We start from the raw sequence: 19,087 nt of genomic DNA, 5'->3' as shown, positions 1-19,087 counted from the left end.
AAAATATAGGTAAGTTCAAAATTAACATATTACCACATCCAACTTCTTTATTCTTGAGAAAACAAAAAAGTCCAAGATCAAAGGAAAGCACCTGTTTTTAGTTAAACCCTAATATCTTTCTCAGGGCTCACTACAGTCTGGCCATATGTCAAGCAGGTCTGTCCAATGGCTTGGAACATAGACTTTTGCAGTGAAACTTTAAAAACATGACTTGAATTAGGATTACACAAAAAAACCTAAATTCTAAGTGAGCACAACTATCACTGAGACCCTGAAATTTCAGGAAATAAACATGGTTCAAAACTCAAACTGTTCATCAAAATAATTACGCAGGTCAGCCACCACTGCAGAACCATCACTGCTCAGAGGAATTGAGTCAGCAATGACCGATCTCATCATCTCTTCATTAGCACATAAACGGTTCAACTTGGGATACGCAAGGAGTCTCTGCAGAGGTACGAAAAATTTATCTCCAACACAGAAGGGTGTAGGAGAGTTCTCAATCTTGGCCTTCTCAACCTCTGTGAAGACTGGTCCAAAGCATGGGACAGGGGCCTTTGAGCCGCCAATGTCTTTGGGCTTATCACCCCGTTCCCCAGCCTGTTCTTTCCGCCTTGGCAGGTGGCTCACTCTTAAGCTTTCCACTTGTTGGGACACCTCATTAACCAACACAAGTTTAAAGAACCTTTCCTGCTGTAAGCTCGGGTATGAGGTGGTAAAAACCTGAAGGGAAAAAACAAAACACTTATTATTATAAGTGTATAATAATATAAATATATATAAATTTTCAAAGCCATCAATAACTTTTTTGCCATGTAAGAACAAACGTACATATTGAATATATGTCAGATCCTACTAATCGTAAATGCCTCAATTATAATGGGAATCAAATCATTGGCACATAGAAATTAACTATCTGATTTGCTTTCTAATGCTAATGCCCAATATCTCCCAGCCAGGCTTCTACCAAGTCACATGAACCCAGTATTTCTACTTGATATTACAGGGGCAAGGGCAAAAAAAATGAAAAATGGTTCAGTTAAAAGGGAAAATGTGGGTAAGGGCAGTGGCTTACAACCTGTAATCTCAGCATTTTAGGAAGGTGGGGCAGGAGGATTGCTTGAGGATGGAAGTTCAAGACCAGCCTGGGCAACATAGTGAGACCCTGTCTCTACGGGAAGAAAAAAAAATGCTGAGCATGGTGGTGCACGCCTGTAGTCCTAGCTACTCAGGAGGCTCAAGTGGGAGGATCGTTTGTGCCCAGGAATTCAAGGTTACAGTGGGCCATGATTGTGCCAATGCACTCCAGCCTGGGTGACAGAACAAGACCCTGTCCCTAATTAAATAAATTTTTTAAAGATGGGGAGGATGGGGAGGATGTGTTTCTTCTTCTTCTCTCTTTAAACCAAAAGGGTCTGAGAAGTTTGTAGGCTCAAAGAGTAATGTCCTAAGCCAAGCTGGGGAGAAACTGCTGCTGGCTTTCCTTTTTACTACGGATAATCCTAACAGATTACAAAAAGAGGTTGCTCAACTATTGCTTTGAAGTATTCTGGGTGTTTTTTTGTAGAGATGGAGATCTCACTACATTGTCCAGGCTGCACTCGAACTCCTGGGTTCAGGCAATCTTTCTACCTTGGCCTCCCAACATGCTAGGATCACAGGTGTGAGCCACTGTACCCAGCTACTTTGAAGTATTCTAAGACAACCCCAACAGATCATTCCCTTTAACATGCCTTGAAACACACCAAAAGGCCAGGCAGTCTCAAAGGACACCATAGGCTAAGTCGGACAGTAGTCATGGGGCCTGAAGAATTCTCCTAGAGTGAACCACAAAGCAAGGTCATTTACACTCATCTCTACTTTGGGGATTCTTACTCCCCAAAAAAGTTAACCATCCTAATGTACCTCTAGCCCTGATAGATATCTCACAAAGAATACTCACAGCTTTATAAACATGCTGATCATGCTGCTCTGAAAGACATGATTCTGTTGCCTTTCCTTCATTTTTCCGGAAGATTCCTATCTGGGTACAGTATCCAACATTCTCAGCTCCAGCTGGTGGTTCCCCTACACCAGTAAACTCCACAGAGTAATCATAGCGATTTGCCACATATAAAGCCCTGAAACCAAAACAAGGACAGCAATCATTTTTCTAAATGTAGAGCTACTGTTAAATAAGGAACCATTTCTGGTCAGCAGTAAAATAGAACATGAAAAATACAATGAACATAAATACTTCTAAGTTACAAATTCCTAACCACCTGTGTATTTATTTCTAAAACAAGTCAAGGCAAGGATATAGTGTCAGTTTCCAATTTACCCTAAGAATATGGAAGAGGAAAGGAACATTATGGGCAGGGTGTAGGGGTGGACAAGGAGGCCACAAGGGCTCAACCCAACTACCCATTTGGGTTTGCAATTACACCAGAAAACATGACTAAGCCTCAGGAGATACCCCAGGGAGGGGCATGAGGCTCATTCTCACTGTCCCAAACATTCCCTCTGATTTGTTCCTCATCTCCATGCCAGTACTACAGATGCCTTCACATAAAAGGTGCCCAGTGACCACACCCCCTTTCCACACTTGCCCAAATGCAATGGTTCCTTTGTGATCTTATTACATACTAAGTCACACATTGGAATCAATTTTATTGGAAGAAAGTACAAAACAATTTAGGTAATGTATGTATATCAATATTTATTTCCTAAGATTTTAAACTCCAAAAGGATCCCAAATAAACAAAAACCCTTCTGAACTTACCAGGTCTGAAACTCCATTCTGGTCCACTCAAATTTATGATCGGAATCTCTTAAGGTCACTGATGGAAACAGGGGATTGAATTCAGAGTTTGGTGTGCTGATGACAATCATGGATGGAGACAGGTACCCAAATACCACTTCAGGAAATCTGGCCAGATCACCTGAATCCAAATGTTCTATTCTAAAATGGTTAATGAGAAAGACATAATAAAATCTAGCTTCACTTGCACCTATTTTTCTAATTTATCAAAAACAATTTCCATCTGTATATCAATTTCTCCCTTCTTTGAATATGTAATAATGCTTATATGACCTAGGAACAATTATTCGGGCCAGGCACAGTGGCTCACGCCTGTAATCCCAACACTTTGGGAGGCCAAGGTGGATGGATCACCCAAGGTCAAGAGTTAAAGACCAGCCCGGCCAACATGATGGAACCTTGTCTCTACTAAAAATACAAAATTTTGCTGGGTGTGGTGGTGCATGCCTGTAATCCCAGCTACTTGGGAGGCTGAGGTGGGAGAATCGCTTGAACCCAGGAGGCAGAGGTTGCAGCAAGCCAAGATTGCACCATTGCTCTCCAGCCTGGGTGACAAGCAAAACTCAGTCAAGAAAGATAGAAAGAAAAAGAAAGAAGGAAGGAAGGAAAGAAAAGAAAAGAAAAGAGAGAGGAAAGAAAGAGAGAGAAAGAGAGACAGAAAGAGAGAGAGAGAGAGAGAAGAGAGGAGAGAAGAGAGGGGAAGGGAAGGGAGGGGAGGGGGAAAAAGAACAACTATTCATATATTCTCATCCTTTCCTACCCCTCAACTCCATCTATGATGCTCCCTTACCCAACTAAGGTCCTTTGCTGTGCTCTATGGCCTCATTATCAATACCTCTAAAAAAAAGTCTCTGAGCTTATACCTCCCTGATATAATGCATCAAGGAGGACAAAATCACTTCTATGATATTCTTGTCAAAAATGCATGCCCTGAATCTAATAATGAGGAGACACTCAGATAGAGGGACATTCTAGAAAATAGCACATATTCTTCAGAAATATCAAGGGCAAACAGGACCAGGCAGAAAGGCTGCACAGACCTGCTTCAGATTAAAGGAGCCCAGGCAAACATGACAAATGCATTGTGTGATCTTGGGCCATTTTAAATTATGGCTAAATTTTAAAATAGCTATAGAAAGACATTACTGGAACAAATGATGAATGCTAATGTGGACTTAGATTAGGTAATCGTACTGTATCAATGTTCAATTTCCTGATAGAGTTACATGGTTATGGTAAGAAGTCTTTGTTCTTAGAATATATATACCAAGGTATCTAGGGGTAACAGGACACAGTGTATCCAACCTACTCTGAGATGGTTCAGATAAAAAATACACATAGAAAATTATATTTAGGGAAAAAGACAAAGTAAATAGGACAAATATAAACAAGTGGTAAATCTAGGTAAAGAACAGATGAGAATTCCTTGGACCATGCCTGCAACTTCTGTAAATTTGCAATTATATAACAATTAAATGTTACCAAAACCGGGTCTGACAAAGTCTTGCTGCCATCCCATCTAAGTCAGTGTGTCCTAAGGAAACTAGACATTGACAAAAATGCTTCACACAGGCCTGAGCTTCTATGCAATTCACAAGAAAATTGTGAGCCAGCCAGGCACAGTGGCTCACGCCTGTAATCCCAGCACTTTGGGAGGCCAAGGTGGGCAGATCACAAGGTCAGGGGTTCAAGACCAGCCTGGCCAACAGGGTGAAACCCCATCTCTACTAAAAATACAAAAAATTAGCCAGGTATGGTGGCAGGCGCCTGTAGTCCCAGCTGCTCGGGAGGCTGAAGCAAAAGAATCGCTTGAACCCAGGAGGCAGAGGTTGCAGTGAGCCGAGATCACGCCACTGCACTCCAGCCCAGGCGACAGTGCAAGAATCCGTCTCAAAAAAAAAAAAAAAAAAGAAAATTAGGAGCCATATTGAGTAAGCTGTAGAGAGACAATCTCCTTCCCCAGGCTGCAAGGACATCCCCATATCACCACTGGGCCTCTATTTCTCAGCAGGATGGTGATGGGCAGAAGCATCATGACCTTCCATCCAGTTACAGGGAGAAGCACTGAAGGTGAACTGATGACCTGTTTCACTAGTCAGTAACGGTCTCCAAGCTGCCAAATCTAGCCATTTCTTGAGTCTTCTTATTCTACTTGGCTTCTTTGCATCACCAGTGCAAATACTACCTATCATAACCACAACTTGTGGTTACAACATAGAGGGAAAGTTATTGCTTTACCACACACTAGAAAATAAGAAAAGCTGAAAGTAAATGAGCTGAGTATTTATTTCAAGAAGTTAGGAAAACACAGCAAATGAAACGCAAAATGAGCAGATGCAAGGAAATATAGAGGACATTTTTTTTTCTTTTTTGAGACGGAGTCTTGCTCTTGTCGCCCAGGCTGGAGTACAATAGCATGATTTCGGCTCACTGCAACCTCCACCTCCTGGATTCAAGTGATTCTCCTGCCTCAGCCTCCTGAGTCCCTGGGATTACAGGCACTCACCACCACCCCTAGCTAATTTTTTGTATTTTTAGTAGAGACGGGGTTTCATCATGTTGGCCAGGCTAGTCTTCAACTCCTGACCTCAGCTGATCTGCCCACCTCAGCCTCCCAAAGTTCTGGGATTAGAGGTGTGAGCCACCATGCCCAGGTCAGAGGGAAATTTGTAAAAGCAAAACATACACACACTCTTAAACCTATGACCTACCCAGTAATCCCACTCACAAATGAAGAGAAATTTATCTTTGCACAAAACCTATATGTGAATGTTTATAATCATTCTATTCATAATCACCCCAAGCTGGAAACAATCCAAATATCTTTAAATGGATAAAGAATAAAAGGTGGCACTTCCATACAATGGACTACTACTCAGAAATTGTGAGGGACCAACTACTGACACACAGAAGAACTTAGATAACTCTCAAAGCCATCACAAAGTGAATGAAGATTGTCTCAAAGGTTACAAACTGTGGCCAGGTGCAGTGGCTCACGCCTATAATCCCAGCACTTTGGGAAGCCGAGGTGGGTGGATCATGAGGTCAGGAGTTCAAGACCAGCCTGGCCAACATGGTGAAACCCCGTCTCTACTCAAAATACAAAAGTTAGCCAGGCGTAGTGGCACACTTCTGTAATCCCAGCTACTCGGGAGGCTGAGGCTGGAGAATGGCTTGAACCTGGGAGGCGGAGGTTGTGGTGAGCCGAGGTTGCGCCACTGCACTCCATGCACTCCAGCCTGGGCGATAGAGACTGCATCTCAAAAAAAAAAAAAAAAAAAAAAGTTACAAACTGTATGATTCTATTGTCATATATTCTCAAAAGGACAAAACCATAGTGATGGAAAATAGAAGAAGATGACCGCAAAGGAGTAGTACAAAATAGATGTTTGGGGTGATGGGCTGTTCTGTACCCTGACCATAGTAATGGGTACATTAAACTATGTGTGTTCAAATTCACACAACTATACCCCCTAAAAATCATCAACTTTACATGTTATTTTTTTAAGTCATTAAAAATAAAGTCAAAATACAAAGTAGGGGTAAGTATCTGCTATGTGTATCATAGTTACCAGGATAATTCCCCTAACATAAAAAGAAAGCATATGAATTAGTAAGAAAAATACTAACAATCCAATAAGAAAAATTAATAAAAAACACATAGTTCAGAGAAGTGCTCTGAACTCTGGAACAGGTGAAAATGTAATACAGGAAAAATATAAGTTGAAACTACACTGAGATTACTTTCCTCCTATCAGACTGTCAAAGATCAAGTAGGATAAGACAACACTGGAAAAGTCACATGGTGAAGGGGTAGGAAAATAAACCCTCCTACATGAGCAATAGGCATGTGAATCAGTACAACTTCTAAGGAGGGCAGTTTGGCAAGGACTTCTGTGGTGGATGCTGCTAACTGTCCACCAAACTCTACCCTATTCTCCCTCCATAGTAAGAGTTGTCACAGGCATATGGCTGCCCAGTTACAAGATCCATTTCCAGCCTCCTTTGCAGCCAGGTGTGACCACAAGCCTAAGTTCTCACAAACAGAGGATGAATGGAAGAGATGTTTTCCCCTTCTGGGTCTTAAAATAGTTAGCATACATGCCTCTGTGATTTTCCCCTCTCCTATTAACTGGGAGAATATGTCTGTGACCCAGCTATGACCACAGATAGGTTTAACACTCCAGGGGACTGTAGAACAAGACACAGGAATTTGGTTCCTAGTGACTTCAAGGAGCCAAGCCACTGCCATTCATGGACCAGTCAGTGGTTGGTCCATAATGTGAATGTGAAATGGTGCAGCTGTTACAGAAAACAATATAAAACAGTATGGTAGTTTCTCAAAAAATTAAAAATAGAATTACCATATGATCCAGCATTTCCATTTCTGGATATATACCCAAAATAATTGAAAGCAGAGCACAAATGGATATTTGTATACCATGTTCAGAATGGCATTTTTTACAATAGCCAAAAAGTGGAAGCAACCCAAGTGTCTATCAACAGATAAATACAAAAACAGCCTATGGTATATACATATACCATGGATGATTCAGCCCTAAAAAGAAGGAATTTCTGACACATGCTACAGCATATGGGTGAACCTTGAAGATATTATGAGAGGCGGCATAAGCCAGTCACAAAAGGACAAATAATGCCTGATTCCACTGATAGAGACAGAAAATAGAACAGTGGCTACTGGGAGGCAGGAACCAGGAGTTGTTAACAGGTTGGTAATTGTTTTGGTTTTGCAAGACAAAAAGTTCTGTGGATGGATGGTAGTGTGGCAGCACAACAATGTTAATGTATTTAATGCCACTGAACTGTACACTTAAAATGGCTGACATGGAAAATTCTGTTATGTGTATTTTACCACAATAAAAATAAAAATAATAGAAGAGGTACACGGGAAACCGAAACACTAACTTTAAGGAGGACAAACTGGATATATTTAAGTATGAATGATGAGACCAAAATACCTATGAGTAGATTTTCTCATTGCCAGTGTTGCTGTTCTAAACTTGATATATGGCTCTTTTGTTCTTCATTCAATTTTGTTTCCTATAACTAATATGTTCCAGGCAATAGAAAATACAAAAAAATACAAAGTAAACTCTCTGCTTTGGAAGAGCAGTACATATTACCAAAAATTAGAAATCAGGCCAGGCACAGTGGCTCACGCCTGTAATCCCAGCACTTGGGGAGGCCGAGGCAGGCAGATCACATGAGGCCAGGAGTTTGAGACCAGTCTGGCCAACATAGCGAAACCTCATCTCTACTAAAAATACAAAAATTAGCTGGGCATGGTGGCGCGTGCCTGTAATCCCAGCTACTCAGGTGACTGAGGCAAGAGAATCACTTGAACCTGGGAGGTGGAGGGTGTAGTGAGCCAAGATCGTGCCACTACACTCCAGCCTGGGTGACAGAGTGAGACCCTGTCTCAAAATACATAAATGCATACATACAAGCATAAATACATACATAAATAAAAACGAGAAATCAACCTGAACACACAACCAGGCAAACTGACCACGGAGCAAGCCCCTTAACTATTAAAAGTCATTAAGAAGCACCTATCTTGGGTTCCTAAATATCAATCCCCATTTAAAAGAAACAGAGCTCTTTTGAGAAGTAAGTTATTCCAGGACCAGAGAAGGAAAATTAGGAGAGGCCTGGCACATCTGGGATGTCAGAGAGTACTCACAAAAATGAGAACTATCTCAAGACTCATGAGCCAGCTCAATGGGGCCCCCACTAGCCAACCCTGGGACAATTTGAAGAAGAAAGTAAGTGCAGTAATAAATCACAAACCATCAAAAAGTAAAAATTCATTAGTTCACTTACTGATAAATAAATAAGTAAGTGGGGAGAGGGAGGGCTCCTACTCCTGGTAGAATGCCAAGGGTTGGCTGGTCAATGTCCAGAGGTGGCACTGGAATCACAGTAAACATCATTTGCCGCCACTGTCATAAACATTGGGTCAGACAAGAATCACTGATGATGCTAAATCTGGGGGGAAATACGAATGTGTGACAATGTATCTGCATGGCCTCAGTATGTCTCCCTATTAGTCGTGAGAGAAAAAGGCAAAATCAAAACAGTAATTACACAGCGGAGCAAACACCTTGACCAGGGGGCAGGAGAGGGGGAATCAAAATTAATATTATCAAGGAGGGACAGATAGACATTATGTGCTTCCAGATGGGAGGCCACGAGAAGGACCCAAATAACTTCTGTGGCATTCCGCAGTATTCCAAAGATGCAGAAGCTGAATCTAATCAATGGGAGCCCAAAATGAAAAAATATTCTTATTAAAAAACGGGGGACAGGGAACTGGTTACATAATACCCCTTGCCTTGGAAATAAGCTGAAATGTACATATTTACAGGATGCAGAGTGATAGTTTGATACATGTAGACAATGGGTAATGATCAAGTCACAGTAATGAGGATCTCCATCGCCTCAAACATTTATCATTTCTTCATGCTAAGAACATTCAAAATCCTCTTCTAGCTCTTTGAAAATACACAACTGTTAACTATATTCACCCTACAGTGCTATAGAACAATAAAACTGTATCTAGCTGTAATTTTATATCCATTAACCAATCACTCCCTATCCTCTCCTCCTTGCTACCCTTCCCAGCCAATAATAATTCTTCTCTCTACTTAAATTTAAGCTAATTTTTTAGGCTCCCAGATATGAGAACATGTGGTATTTATCTTTCTGTGCCTGACTTATTTCACTTAATGCCCTCCAGGTTCATCCATGACAATTTCATTCCTTTTTAGGGCTAAATAGTATTCCATTGTGCATGTATATCACTTTTTTTTTTTTTTTTTTTTTGAGACAGAGTTTTGCTTGTTGCCCAGGCTGGAGTGCAATGGTGCGATCTTGGCTTACTGCAACCCCCGCCTCCCAGGTTCAAGTGATTCTCTTGCCTCAGCCTCCCAAGTAACTGGGATTACAGGGGCCCACCATCACGCCCAGCTATTTTTTTTGTATTTTTACTAGAGACGGGGTTTCACCATGTTGGCCAGGCTGGTCTTGAACTCCTGACCTCAGGTGATCCACCTGCCTCGGCCTCCCAAAGTGCTGGGATTACAGGTGTGAGCCACCACGTCCAGCCTAAATACCACATTTTCTTTATCCATTCATCTACTGATGGACATTTAGGTAGATTCCATATCCTGGCTACTGTGCTGTAATAAACATTGGGGTGCAGATCTCTCTTCAATATAACTGATTTCTTTCCTTTGGATAAATACCCAGTAGTGGAATTGCTAGATCACATGGCAGTTCTATTTTCAGTTTTTTGAAAAACCTCCACACTGTTTTCCGTAACGGCTGTACTAATTTACATTCACACCAATTTATATGAGTTCCCTTTCTCTGCATCCTTGCCAGCATTTACTGTCTTTTTAATAACAGCCATTCTAAATGGGGTGAGATATCTCACTGTGGTTGAGTCGCATTTCCCTGATGACTAGTGATGTTGAGCATTTTTTCATCTACTTGTTAACCATCTGTATGTCTTTTGAGAAATATCTATTCAGGTCCTTTGCCCATTTTTTAATTATTTGGGGTTTTTTTGCTGTTGAGATTCTTGTATATTCTAGATATTAATCCCTTGATGAATACTTTGCAAGTATTTTCTCCCATTCTATAGGTTCTGTTCACTCTATTCTTTGCTGCGCAGAAACCTTTCAGTTTCATATATTCCCATTTGTGTATTTCTGTTTGTAGCCTGTGCTTTTGTAGTCTTACTCAAAATCTTTGCCTAGACCAATGTCCTGAAGCATTTCCTGTTTTCTTCCAGTACTTTCATAGCTTTAGGTCTGCAATTAACTCTTTAATCCATCTTGAGTTGACGCTTGTATACAGTGAGAGATAGGAATCTAATTTCATTCTGCATATGGATATGCAGTTTTCCCAGTACCATTTATTGAAGAGGGTGTCCTTTTGCCAATGTATGTTCTTGGTGTCTTTGTTGAAATCAGTTGGCTGTAAATGCATGGATTTATTTCTGGGTTCTCTCTATTCTGTTCTATTGGTCTATGTCTCTGTTTTTATACCAGAACCACGATGTTTTTATTACTACTGCTTTGTAGTACATTTTCAAGTCAAGTAGTGTGAGGCCTCCAACTTTTAAACTGAATTTTTTAGTAGAGGCAAAGGGCCATGTGTATACCCTTAATTGATTCAGAAAAAAAAATAACTCTAAAGGGAGATGGAGGAGGGGTGAACAGGAGAGGGAGGGTGCAATGCACAAATGATTTAAAAAGTGAGATGTTAACATCTGGATAAAGGGGGGTATAGGTATTCTTGGTACTATGTATTTATGGCAATTTATCTGTATACTTGAAATTTCTAAGTAAAATGTTGGAAAAGCAGAGTAAAAAGATATTCCCAACCAATGAGCAGTTTTCCTTACAATAATCAAGACCTAAATATTTAGGACACTAAGATCACTGAGACTTATTCAGGTTTTTCAAATGAACAGTTATACAGTATATCAGTTTAAAACTTACAATTCAATACATGTTATCAAGTCAAATCCAAGCAAACGAGAGTCTCTCTCCACAACGGAGCCATGATACAATGTGATGGTCAAATTCAGATCCCGAGGTTTCAGAAAATCTCCCATGAAAGGAGCTAACGAATCCCTGCAAAATAATTATTGAAGAAACTTTCTGAACACGATCTATTTAAAAATTCTCACCAGCTACAGAACTCAGATCCTCCGATAATTATCTTCTACCTCTATTGATATAAGTCTGACATGGCCTGTTTTCCTTGTCTTGATATATTAAACACCAGGTCATGGGGAAACTTCCTCTCACAGTGGGAAGTTACTGGCCAATGAAAAAAAGACTTTGAATATTTAATATTGTTATATTGTTTTCATTTGTAATATTTTTGGTTTTCCAGCTTACTTTGATTCAGTGATTTTGAGATTTTTGTTCTTTAGAAAAAGAATATTCTTGAAGCAATCTGTGGAAATCTAATGTATATATACTATATACACAAGAGATAGGAGAAATGCTATGGTTCAAAATGGAGGCGGTGGCCTGGCGCCTTGGCCTCAGTGTTCTGGGGCATTTTAAATCCTCTGCTATAAATTATCATAATGTCCAGCATTAAAGTGATGAGATTTTGCTATCTGGATTTTAATTTGCAATGCTTTTACTATTATAATCATTTAATTGAGGCTATTCTTTAAGTTGGTAGCAATAAAATGCAGGTATTTTTAGTGTTATGGCAAAGCCTGATTATTCAGTGAGTTGAAGATCCCTAATAGCCCCAATCTTTTAAAACAAATATAAAATCAACACTTTCTCTAAACTCAATAATGCCATTAGTTTTAGATTAATGCATAATTCTTTCAGAAACTAAGTATTACCCTCTCCATCGTAATTTATCCTCATTAATATCTACTCCAACAAGCAATTCAATGCATGGATTGACTTTTAGCAGCCTTAAGAGTGAAGTATCACCACATCCCAGGTCTGCAACCTGTAGATGAGATAGAATGTTATTTCAAAGACATTTATAGCCAGAGAAGTATGATCAAAAACTTTTTTTTGAGGAGAGTGTAGTATATATCAGTAATAAAATAATAAAAGTATTATATGGAAGGATCTTTTTGGCAGAAGATTCTACACACACACACACACACACACACACACACACACACACACAAACAAATTAACCTGAGACTTTATAAGCCCACAGGCAAATTTCTATTTGATCATAGTAAAATAGAAAGGTCCATTCCTATTCCAGAACAACTGTTATTGTCTATATTGAACTAATGAGAAACAATTACGTACACACAGTTTTCCCATTCAGAATCAGAATCTGAAGTCAAATATTCTCAGCATATTTCAGCAAACAAAGCTTTCTAAAACTTAGCTTTCACCCCTCACACATTCATTTAATTAAACAATTACCTCAAACCATCTGAAATTCCATACTGAACTTTGAGCTGCCAAAAAGCCAATTTTAGATGCTTTACCTGAATACACATGCCTAGATGGCTACAAAGATATAAACTAATACCTGCACCTTTGTGTTCAACTGTAGAAACAGTAGTGGTGCAGTTAAGGGCAACCTTCACACACAGCAATCTTCACTGAGTCTTCAACATCAAGCAGAAAAAGAAAGCTTTCATCTAGAAATTCACCTTACCAGCATCAAATTCACATCCAATCCATTAGTATAGTAACCAGGTATGGATGGATGGATGTAGATTGTATGCAATTATGACTTTACTCTGAAGTTAACCGAGTAGGCTCACTATGATCTAATTTTCTTTTTGAGACGGGATCTTGCTCTGTTGCCCAGGCTGGAGTGCAGGTGATAACAGCTCACTGCAGCCTCAACTTCCTGGGCTCAAGGGATCCTCCCACCTCAGCCTCCTGAGTAGCTGGGACTATAGGCACGCACCACCATGCCCAGCTAATTTTATTTTTTGTAGACACAGGGTCTCACTATGGTGCCAGGCTGGTCTCAAGCTATCCACCTGCCTCAGCCTCCCAAAGTGCCGGAATTGCAGGTGTAAACCATCACACCCGGCCCATTAGCATCTAATTTTAAAAGAACCACAATACCTGTGGCTACAATACCAGTTTGTCCGATATTCTAACTAAATGCTCTAGAAATACGGTACCTACAAGATCACATCCAACTACAAAATCTTAAGATTTTCTTCACATTTGAACCTGACAATGCTGAATTCTGTCTGAGCCCTGTGTTTCTGGCATCTGCTAAAGGAATCCACCTGTGCTTTGTGTTCCAGGAAAGGGCTCACTGCAAAAAACCACCCTCCTCCATAAAACTTAGATAAGATTCCTTGTGTTTCCATTCTTTGCCTCAAATGATTATCATGAATACTTGTCCCCACTGATCAATGGGAAGAAAATTCCTTTTTTAACCGTACTTTATTCAAACTTTTCTTCTTCCCCCAGGGGCCTGCACTGTAGCCTGAGAAAACAGCCCCCTCCTTAAGGCTCCCCATTCTACTGTCCTTTCAAACCACCCTTTCATCCCACCTCCCTAGTTTCTAGCTTTGTTCACTTCTCCAGTAAAAGAAAAACCCCTTTTGCTTAACTCTTGAGACACTTGCAGATCTTGTGGTTATGGCATTCTCCCTATCGCAATAACCCCTGTGAAAAGTCTCTCCATACTAATCCATTTGACAAAACACCTCATAAGACTAGTCTACTAGTCTTAATAATTAAATGTTTGGAAAGAGAAATACCTACCTTCTTAGGCTCATGTTGATCCACTAAATTTTTAACAAACTGGTACCGCTGTCTGTATAGTGGAGGTTTAAACTGAATTGCCGTCTCCCTGGGAACTTCTTCAAAATTACCGTCAACCACACTACTGCACTGAAGTTCACAAACAAAAAAAGACAGGTTCTAAATCATGCACGACTTCAGAAATTAAATAAGGGGCAAAAAAAAAAAAAACCTTTATTTCCCCCAATCACTTTGAAAAACACACTGGCCTTCACATACCCTTTGTCCTAAAATCATTAGGTAGCACTGCATTTCCTCCACAGTTCATGTAAGCATCCTCTCATGCCTTTTAACGAGTGAGAATCTAGCTGTATAATCCCTATAGCTTAGTTTCAGCTGAAGGGAACATTACTAATGAATGTATTCAATGAAAACAATTAGATGACTCCTAACCGTAAGGGACCTTTTGTGGAGTGAGTTGCCAAAGCCTGTGGTCCAAGTAGGCAGGAGGCTGGAAAATATTTATAATGACTGACTATATATATATATATATATACATTTTTTTTTCCCAAGACGGAGTCTTGCTCTGTCACCCAGGCTGGAGTGCAGTGGCACGATCTCAGCTCACTGCAACCTCCGCCTCCCTCAATTCAAGCAATTCTCCTGCCTCAGCCTCCCAAGTAGCTGGGATTACATTACAGGCATGCACCACCATGCCTGGCTAATTTTTGTATTTAGTAGTGATGGGTTTCACCATGTTGGCCAGGCTCTTCTTGAACCCCTGACCTCGTGATCCACCCGCCTCGGCCTCCCAAAGTGCTGGGATTACAGGCATGAGCCACCACACCCGGCCAACACTCTCTTTTTAAGAGAGATAGGATCTCGCTATATTGCCCTGGCTGGTTTAAAATTCCTGGGCTCAAGCAATCCCCCTGCCTCGGCCTCCTGAGTAGTTGGGCATCTGTAGGAACATTCCACCATGCCAGCAAAAGACTCTCTCCCTGACCAAACTTCAGTCAGGTTCCTCTGAGCCATCTTCTTGAATAGACCTCAACTCTGGCCCCAATCCTATCTGTGGGCTGCCTAGCCCAGTTTTAATAAGAATACTTCTAAGTCAGTTTAGACAGAATCTTCTACCCCTGATATCTGATCACCCTATCTGGTCAAATTCTTCATCTTTGCAATGTTCTTACTGCAACAGTCCTCAATAAAGTCAGACTAATTTTTTCTTTAACATGACCCCAAGAAAAAACAATTTATAAGATTAATCTGTAATAGCTGTTACTATTCCTATACAGCAGTATTATAAAAGTAGTCCAAAAGGTATTTGATATCTGGTGTAGCACTGTCCAATAGATAAAATACAAGTAGGCAACTTTCTTGTAGCCCAAGGATTGAAATTATAATTGGAATTAGAATATTTAACCCAATATATCGAAAATATAATTTCTACATAAAATCAATATAAGAGATTTTAGATTCTTGTTTTTCACATTAAGTCTTCAAAATCCAGTGTGCTACGGATTTTGTACTTCTGTATCTCAGTTCCAAAACTTTCATCAGAAATACTTGTCTGTATTGGATTTTAAAACTTTACATTTAAAATATACATTCACATACCCAAGTTATTCCAAACATACTTTTTTCCAATAATGTAATCAAATATCCAATTTTAAACTTAAAATTAAAAATGAAGTTATGAGCCCAGGTGGTCAGCACTGCAGTTAACCGTGACTGGGCCAGTGCATTCCAGCCTGGGCAACAGAGCAAGACCCTGTCTAAAAAAAAAAGTTAAAGTTCAGTTCCTCAGTTCCACTAGCCACATTTCAAGTGCCCACTTGCCATGTGTAGCTATTGGACAGCAGGGAGCTACACCCTAGACACTCCCAATGTGGTTTCCAAACCAGTGGCATCTTCACCTAGAAACTTTAGAAACACAAAAGCTTGGGCCTCACCCTAGACCTCCTTAAACAGAATCTGCAGCTTAACAAAATCCCCAGGTGATCCATACGCACGACCACATTGGGGAACACTACTTAAGAGTGTTTTTAAAATAGATTTTGCTACTTTAAAATCTAGTGATAAAAGTAAAAACATTTATTTCACTTATGTACACCAAATGTGACTCTTTCATCTATGTATACCCTTGTTTACCTCAACCAACACCACAGGAAATGCTAGGACCTAAATGTGATCAATTTTGCTTGCAATTATCTCACAATACACCCAGGTGATAATTCTTAAGAGTCAAATACGCAGCTAAAAAGGGTGGCATTACCTGTAGATTATTTTCTTCCATTTTGTTTCCAAGTTTTGTTGAAACAAAAATGAAGATTTATCCTTCAGGCTCTATTTGAGAGAATCAGCACTGACTCAGCTGTAATAAATACAAAACCGTTTTTGTAAAGCAATGCCTGAAGGAAATAGCTGCCTAGTTCAGTAGGGAAGAACGAAAGCCTCTTTCTTACTCCTTACTACAGTATATAATTTAAATAGAACGCTTAAAAGTAAATAATGAATTCACCTCTGGGTACTCAAAAAAAAAAAAAACAAAAAAACACGAAAGCAGGACTCGAACAGACATTTATACACCGAAGTTCATAGCATTATTCACAGTGGCCAGTCTGTGGATTAAATGTGGACTACCATTTAATCCACAGAATGTATCCAGTGTTTTTTCAGACATTCGCAAACAGGCTCAGAAAGCGTAACTTTTCACTACGTCAAACCCTACTAAGAGCGAAAACAGCCATCCTTTCCCTTTACCATCATGAATAGTTCAATTAGATACAAACGGAGCAATCTTAGGAGTTCTGCTGATTTCATTGCTAAGACCCTCAACTTCAAATTTTTTCAAAAATGTTTCCACACATCGTCAAAATGAAATTTCGAGGGGGAAAAAGTGTCCTTGATAAACTAGAGATGCTCCAACATCTATCCAATTCACTCACGAACTTGAATTTAAATTTTGGTTCTCTATCGCACGAGTCTCCAACAACTAGACTTTAGTCTGGAATCTAGGCAACATGTTAGTCACCAACTTGTATTACGCAACCCTGCTCACTGAAACCAACGCTTCTGTCTTTGTACAGGCCGTCGCTTCCATCACCTTGCGGCAAGAAGTATGCCCAACCGAAAAAGCAAAGCTCGTCGCGGAGCCGCCGGCGTCCTCAACTCAGCACCGCCCTCACGCCCTCGTACGCACGGCCTCGCTGCGTGACGCTACCGCCGCGGCTACGCTGGCGCCATCACCTGCGCCTGGGCTTCCTCGCGACGCTCGCCAACCTCGTGCGCTCTCACTGTCGGCCTTGGGCCGCGGGAGCCTCATGGTGCGCCGAGCTCCGTCTCTCTAGGCTCTCGGCTCCGAGGCGTCGGTTCTGCGTCTCGTAACGGCCGCTGTGGCGCATGCCCGGAAGCCATTTTCAAGGTCCTCGTCCGAACCTTGGCGAGGACCCCTGCGCCTGCCGCGCCGTTGACTCCGCTAGCGTGCGGCTGCGACCCCGCACGGTACGGCAGCTGTTGGCGGAGGCCGCCGACTCCGAGCGCGTCCGCAGACCGCGAGCCGGCGGGCGGCTTGGGCGGCTGTTGGGTTCATGGCGCTCCCGAGGCATGGCAAAGGCCTAAAAACGGTCCTGGCCAGCGGAAGGCAGCAAGAGGAGCAGCAAGGCTCCACGCGAGGCGGCCGGCGGCTGGAGTCCCAGTCAGTCTCTGCTTTCATCCCAGAGCAGTCCACGGGAGCCTTAAAGGAATGTAGGCTGGGTGAAGTTGGCCCAGTGACACCTGCGCTCAGAAAAACGTTCTTTCCGCTCCCACCGCCCCCTCTCCACCGCCACCCGACCCCCGAAATAGTTTTCCCCGAGTGTTGTGGATAGAACTGTCAGATCTCTTGGAAAAGTTATTGTATCCTGCCATCCTTCCCTCTGGAGACTCTACTTAATGTGTATAAGTACTTTCTTTCCTGTGTATGATGGAAGAGTATTAGGGGAGTGAGGGGAGGGACGAAGCTGCCTTCTTTAGGGAAAAAAGATTGACATATTTTAAAAGATGCAAAAGCTGGTGTTTTTGCTACTGAATTAATAGCCTATTAATATGCCATAAATGATATATTGGAACTGTATTTTCAAACATTTAACACCTACTATATGCAAAGCACTATGCTAACAGCTTAAGGGTAACACAATGATAAATTACACCAATCTTGTTTTTAGCATTTTGGGGAGTCTAGTGTCATAGGTAAAGAAGTACATAACTAACAATAAGCTTCAAAAATTCGATTATAAGGCCCGGCGCCGTGGTTCCCGCCTGTAATCCTAGCACTTTGGGGGATCACTTGAGCCCAGGAGTGTGAGACCCCGTCTCTACCAAAAAAAAGAAATTAGCTGGGCATGGTGGTGCCTGCCTGTGGTCCCAACTGTTTGGGAGGCTGAGGCCGGAGGATCACTTGAGCCCAGGAATCTGAGCCTGCAGTGAGCTATGATTGCACCACTGCACTCCAGTCTGGGCGACAGAACCAGACCATGTCTAAAAAGAAAAAGCACTCAATGATAAATTCACATTACAGTTTGAGAGGTTCCTGTTGACTTGGGGAAACTAGTTTTAGCAGACTTCATTAAAGGAGTGTACACCTTACTACAGGATGTAATTTAAAATAGAATGTTTAAGAGTAAATAATAAATTCACTTCTGGGTATATACTCAAAGCAGGAATTCAAACAGGTATTTGTACACCAAAGTTCGTAACAGCATAATTCACAGTAGCCAAATTGTGGAAACAACCCGAATGTCCATTAAAGGATGAATAAACAAAATGTGATATACATACAATGGAATGTTCAGCTTTTATTTTTCCAGAGTTTCAGGAAAATCAACCTTTAAAAGGAGTGAAATTCTAACATTTGCTGCCATATGGATGAATCTTGATGACATTATGCTGAGTGATATATAATCAGTCACAGAAGGACGAATACTGCATGATTCAATTTATATCAGGTACCTAGAGTAGCCAAATTCATAGAGACAAAGTAGAATGTTGGTTGCTACGG

At 41.0% G+C, this 19,087-nt stretch overlaps 1 protein-coding gene across 1 annotated transcript; it reads right to left on the bottom strand.

The window, feature by feature from the left end:
- Positions 1-21: 21 nt before the first annotated feature.
- Positions 22-17,605, bottom strand: HENMT1 (HEN methyltransferase 1). Its single transcript, XM_054530426.2, has 8 exons — positions 17,156-17,605; positions 16,325-16,423; positions 14,068-14,196; positions 12,204-12,316; positions 11,332-11,466; positions 2,762-2,941; positions 1,943-2,120; positions 22-723 (listed from the first exon to the last, which is right to left on the bottom strand). The coding sequence occupies exons 2-8, from the start codon at positions 16,343-16,345 to the stop codon at positions 298-300; spliced, it is 1,182 nt and encodes a 393-aa protein (XP_054386401.1). The 5' UTR covers positions 16,346-16,423; positions 17,156-17,605; the 3' UTR covers positions 22-297.
- Positions 17,606-19,087: the final 1,482 nt, after the last annotated feature.

Source organism: Pongo abelii, chromosome 1, assembly GCF_028885655.2.
Source record: "Pongo abelii isolate AG06213 chromosome 1, NHGRI_mPonAbe1-v2.0_pri, whole genome shotgun sequence".
Taxonomy (NCBI): domain Eukaryota; kingdom Metazoa; phylum Chordata; class Mammalia; order Primates; family Hominidae; genus Pongo; species Pongo abelii.
The sequence above is the reverse complement of the archived record's forward strand: the minus strand, read 5'-3'. Positions and strand labels throughout refer to the sequence as shown.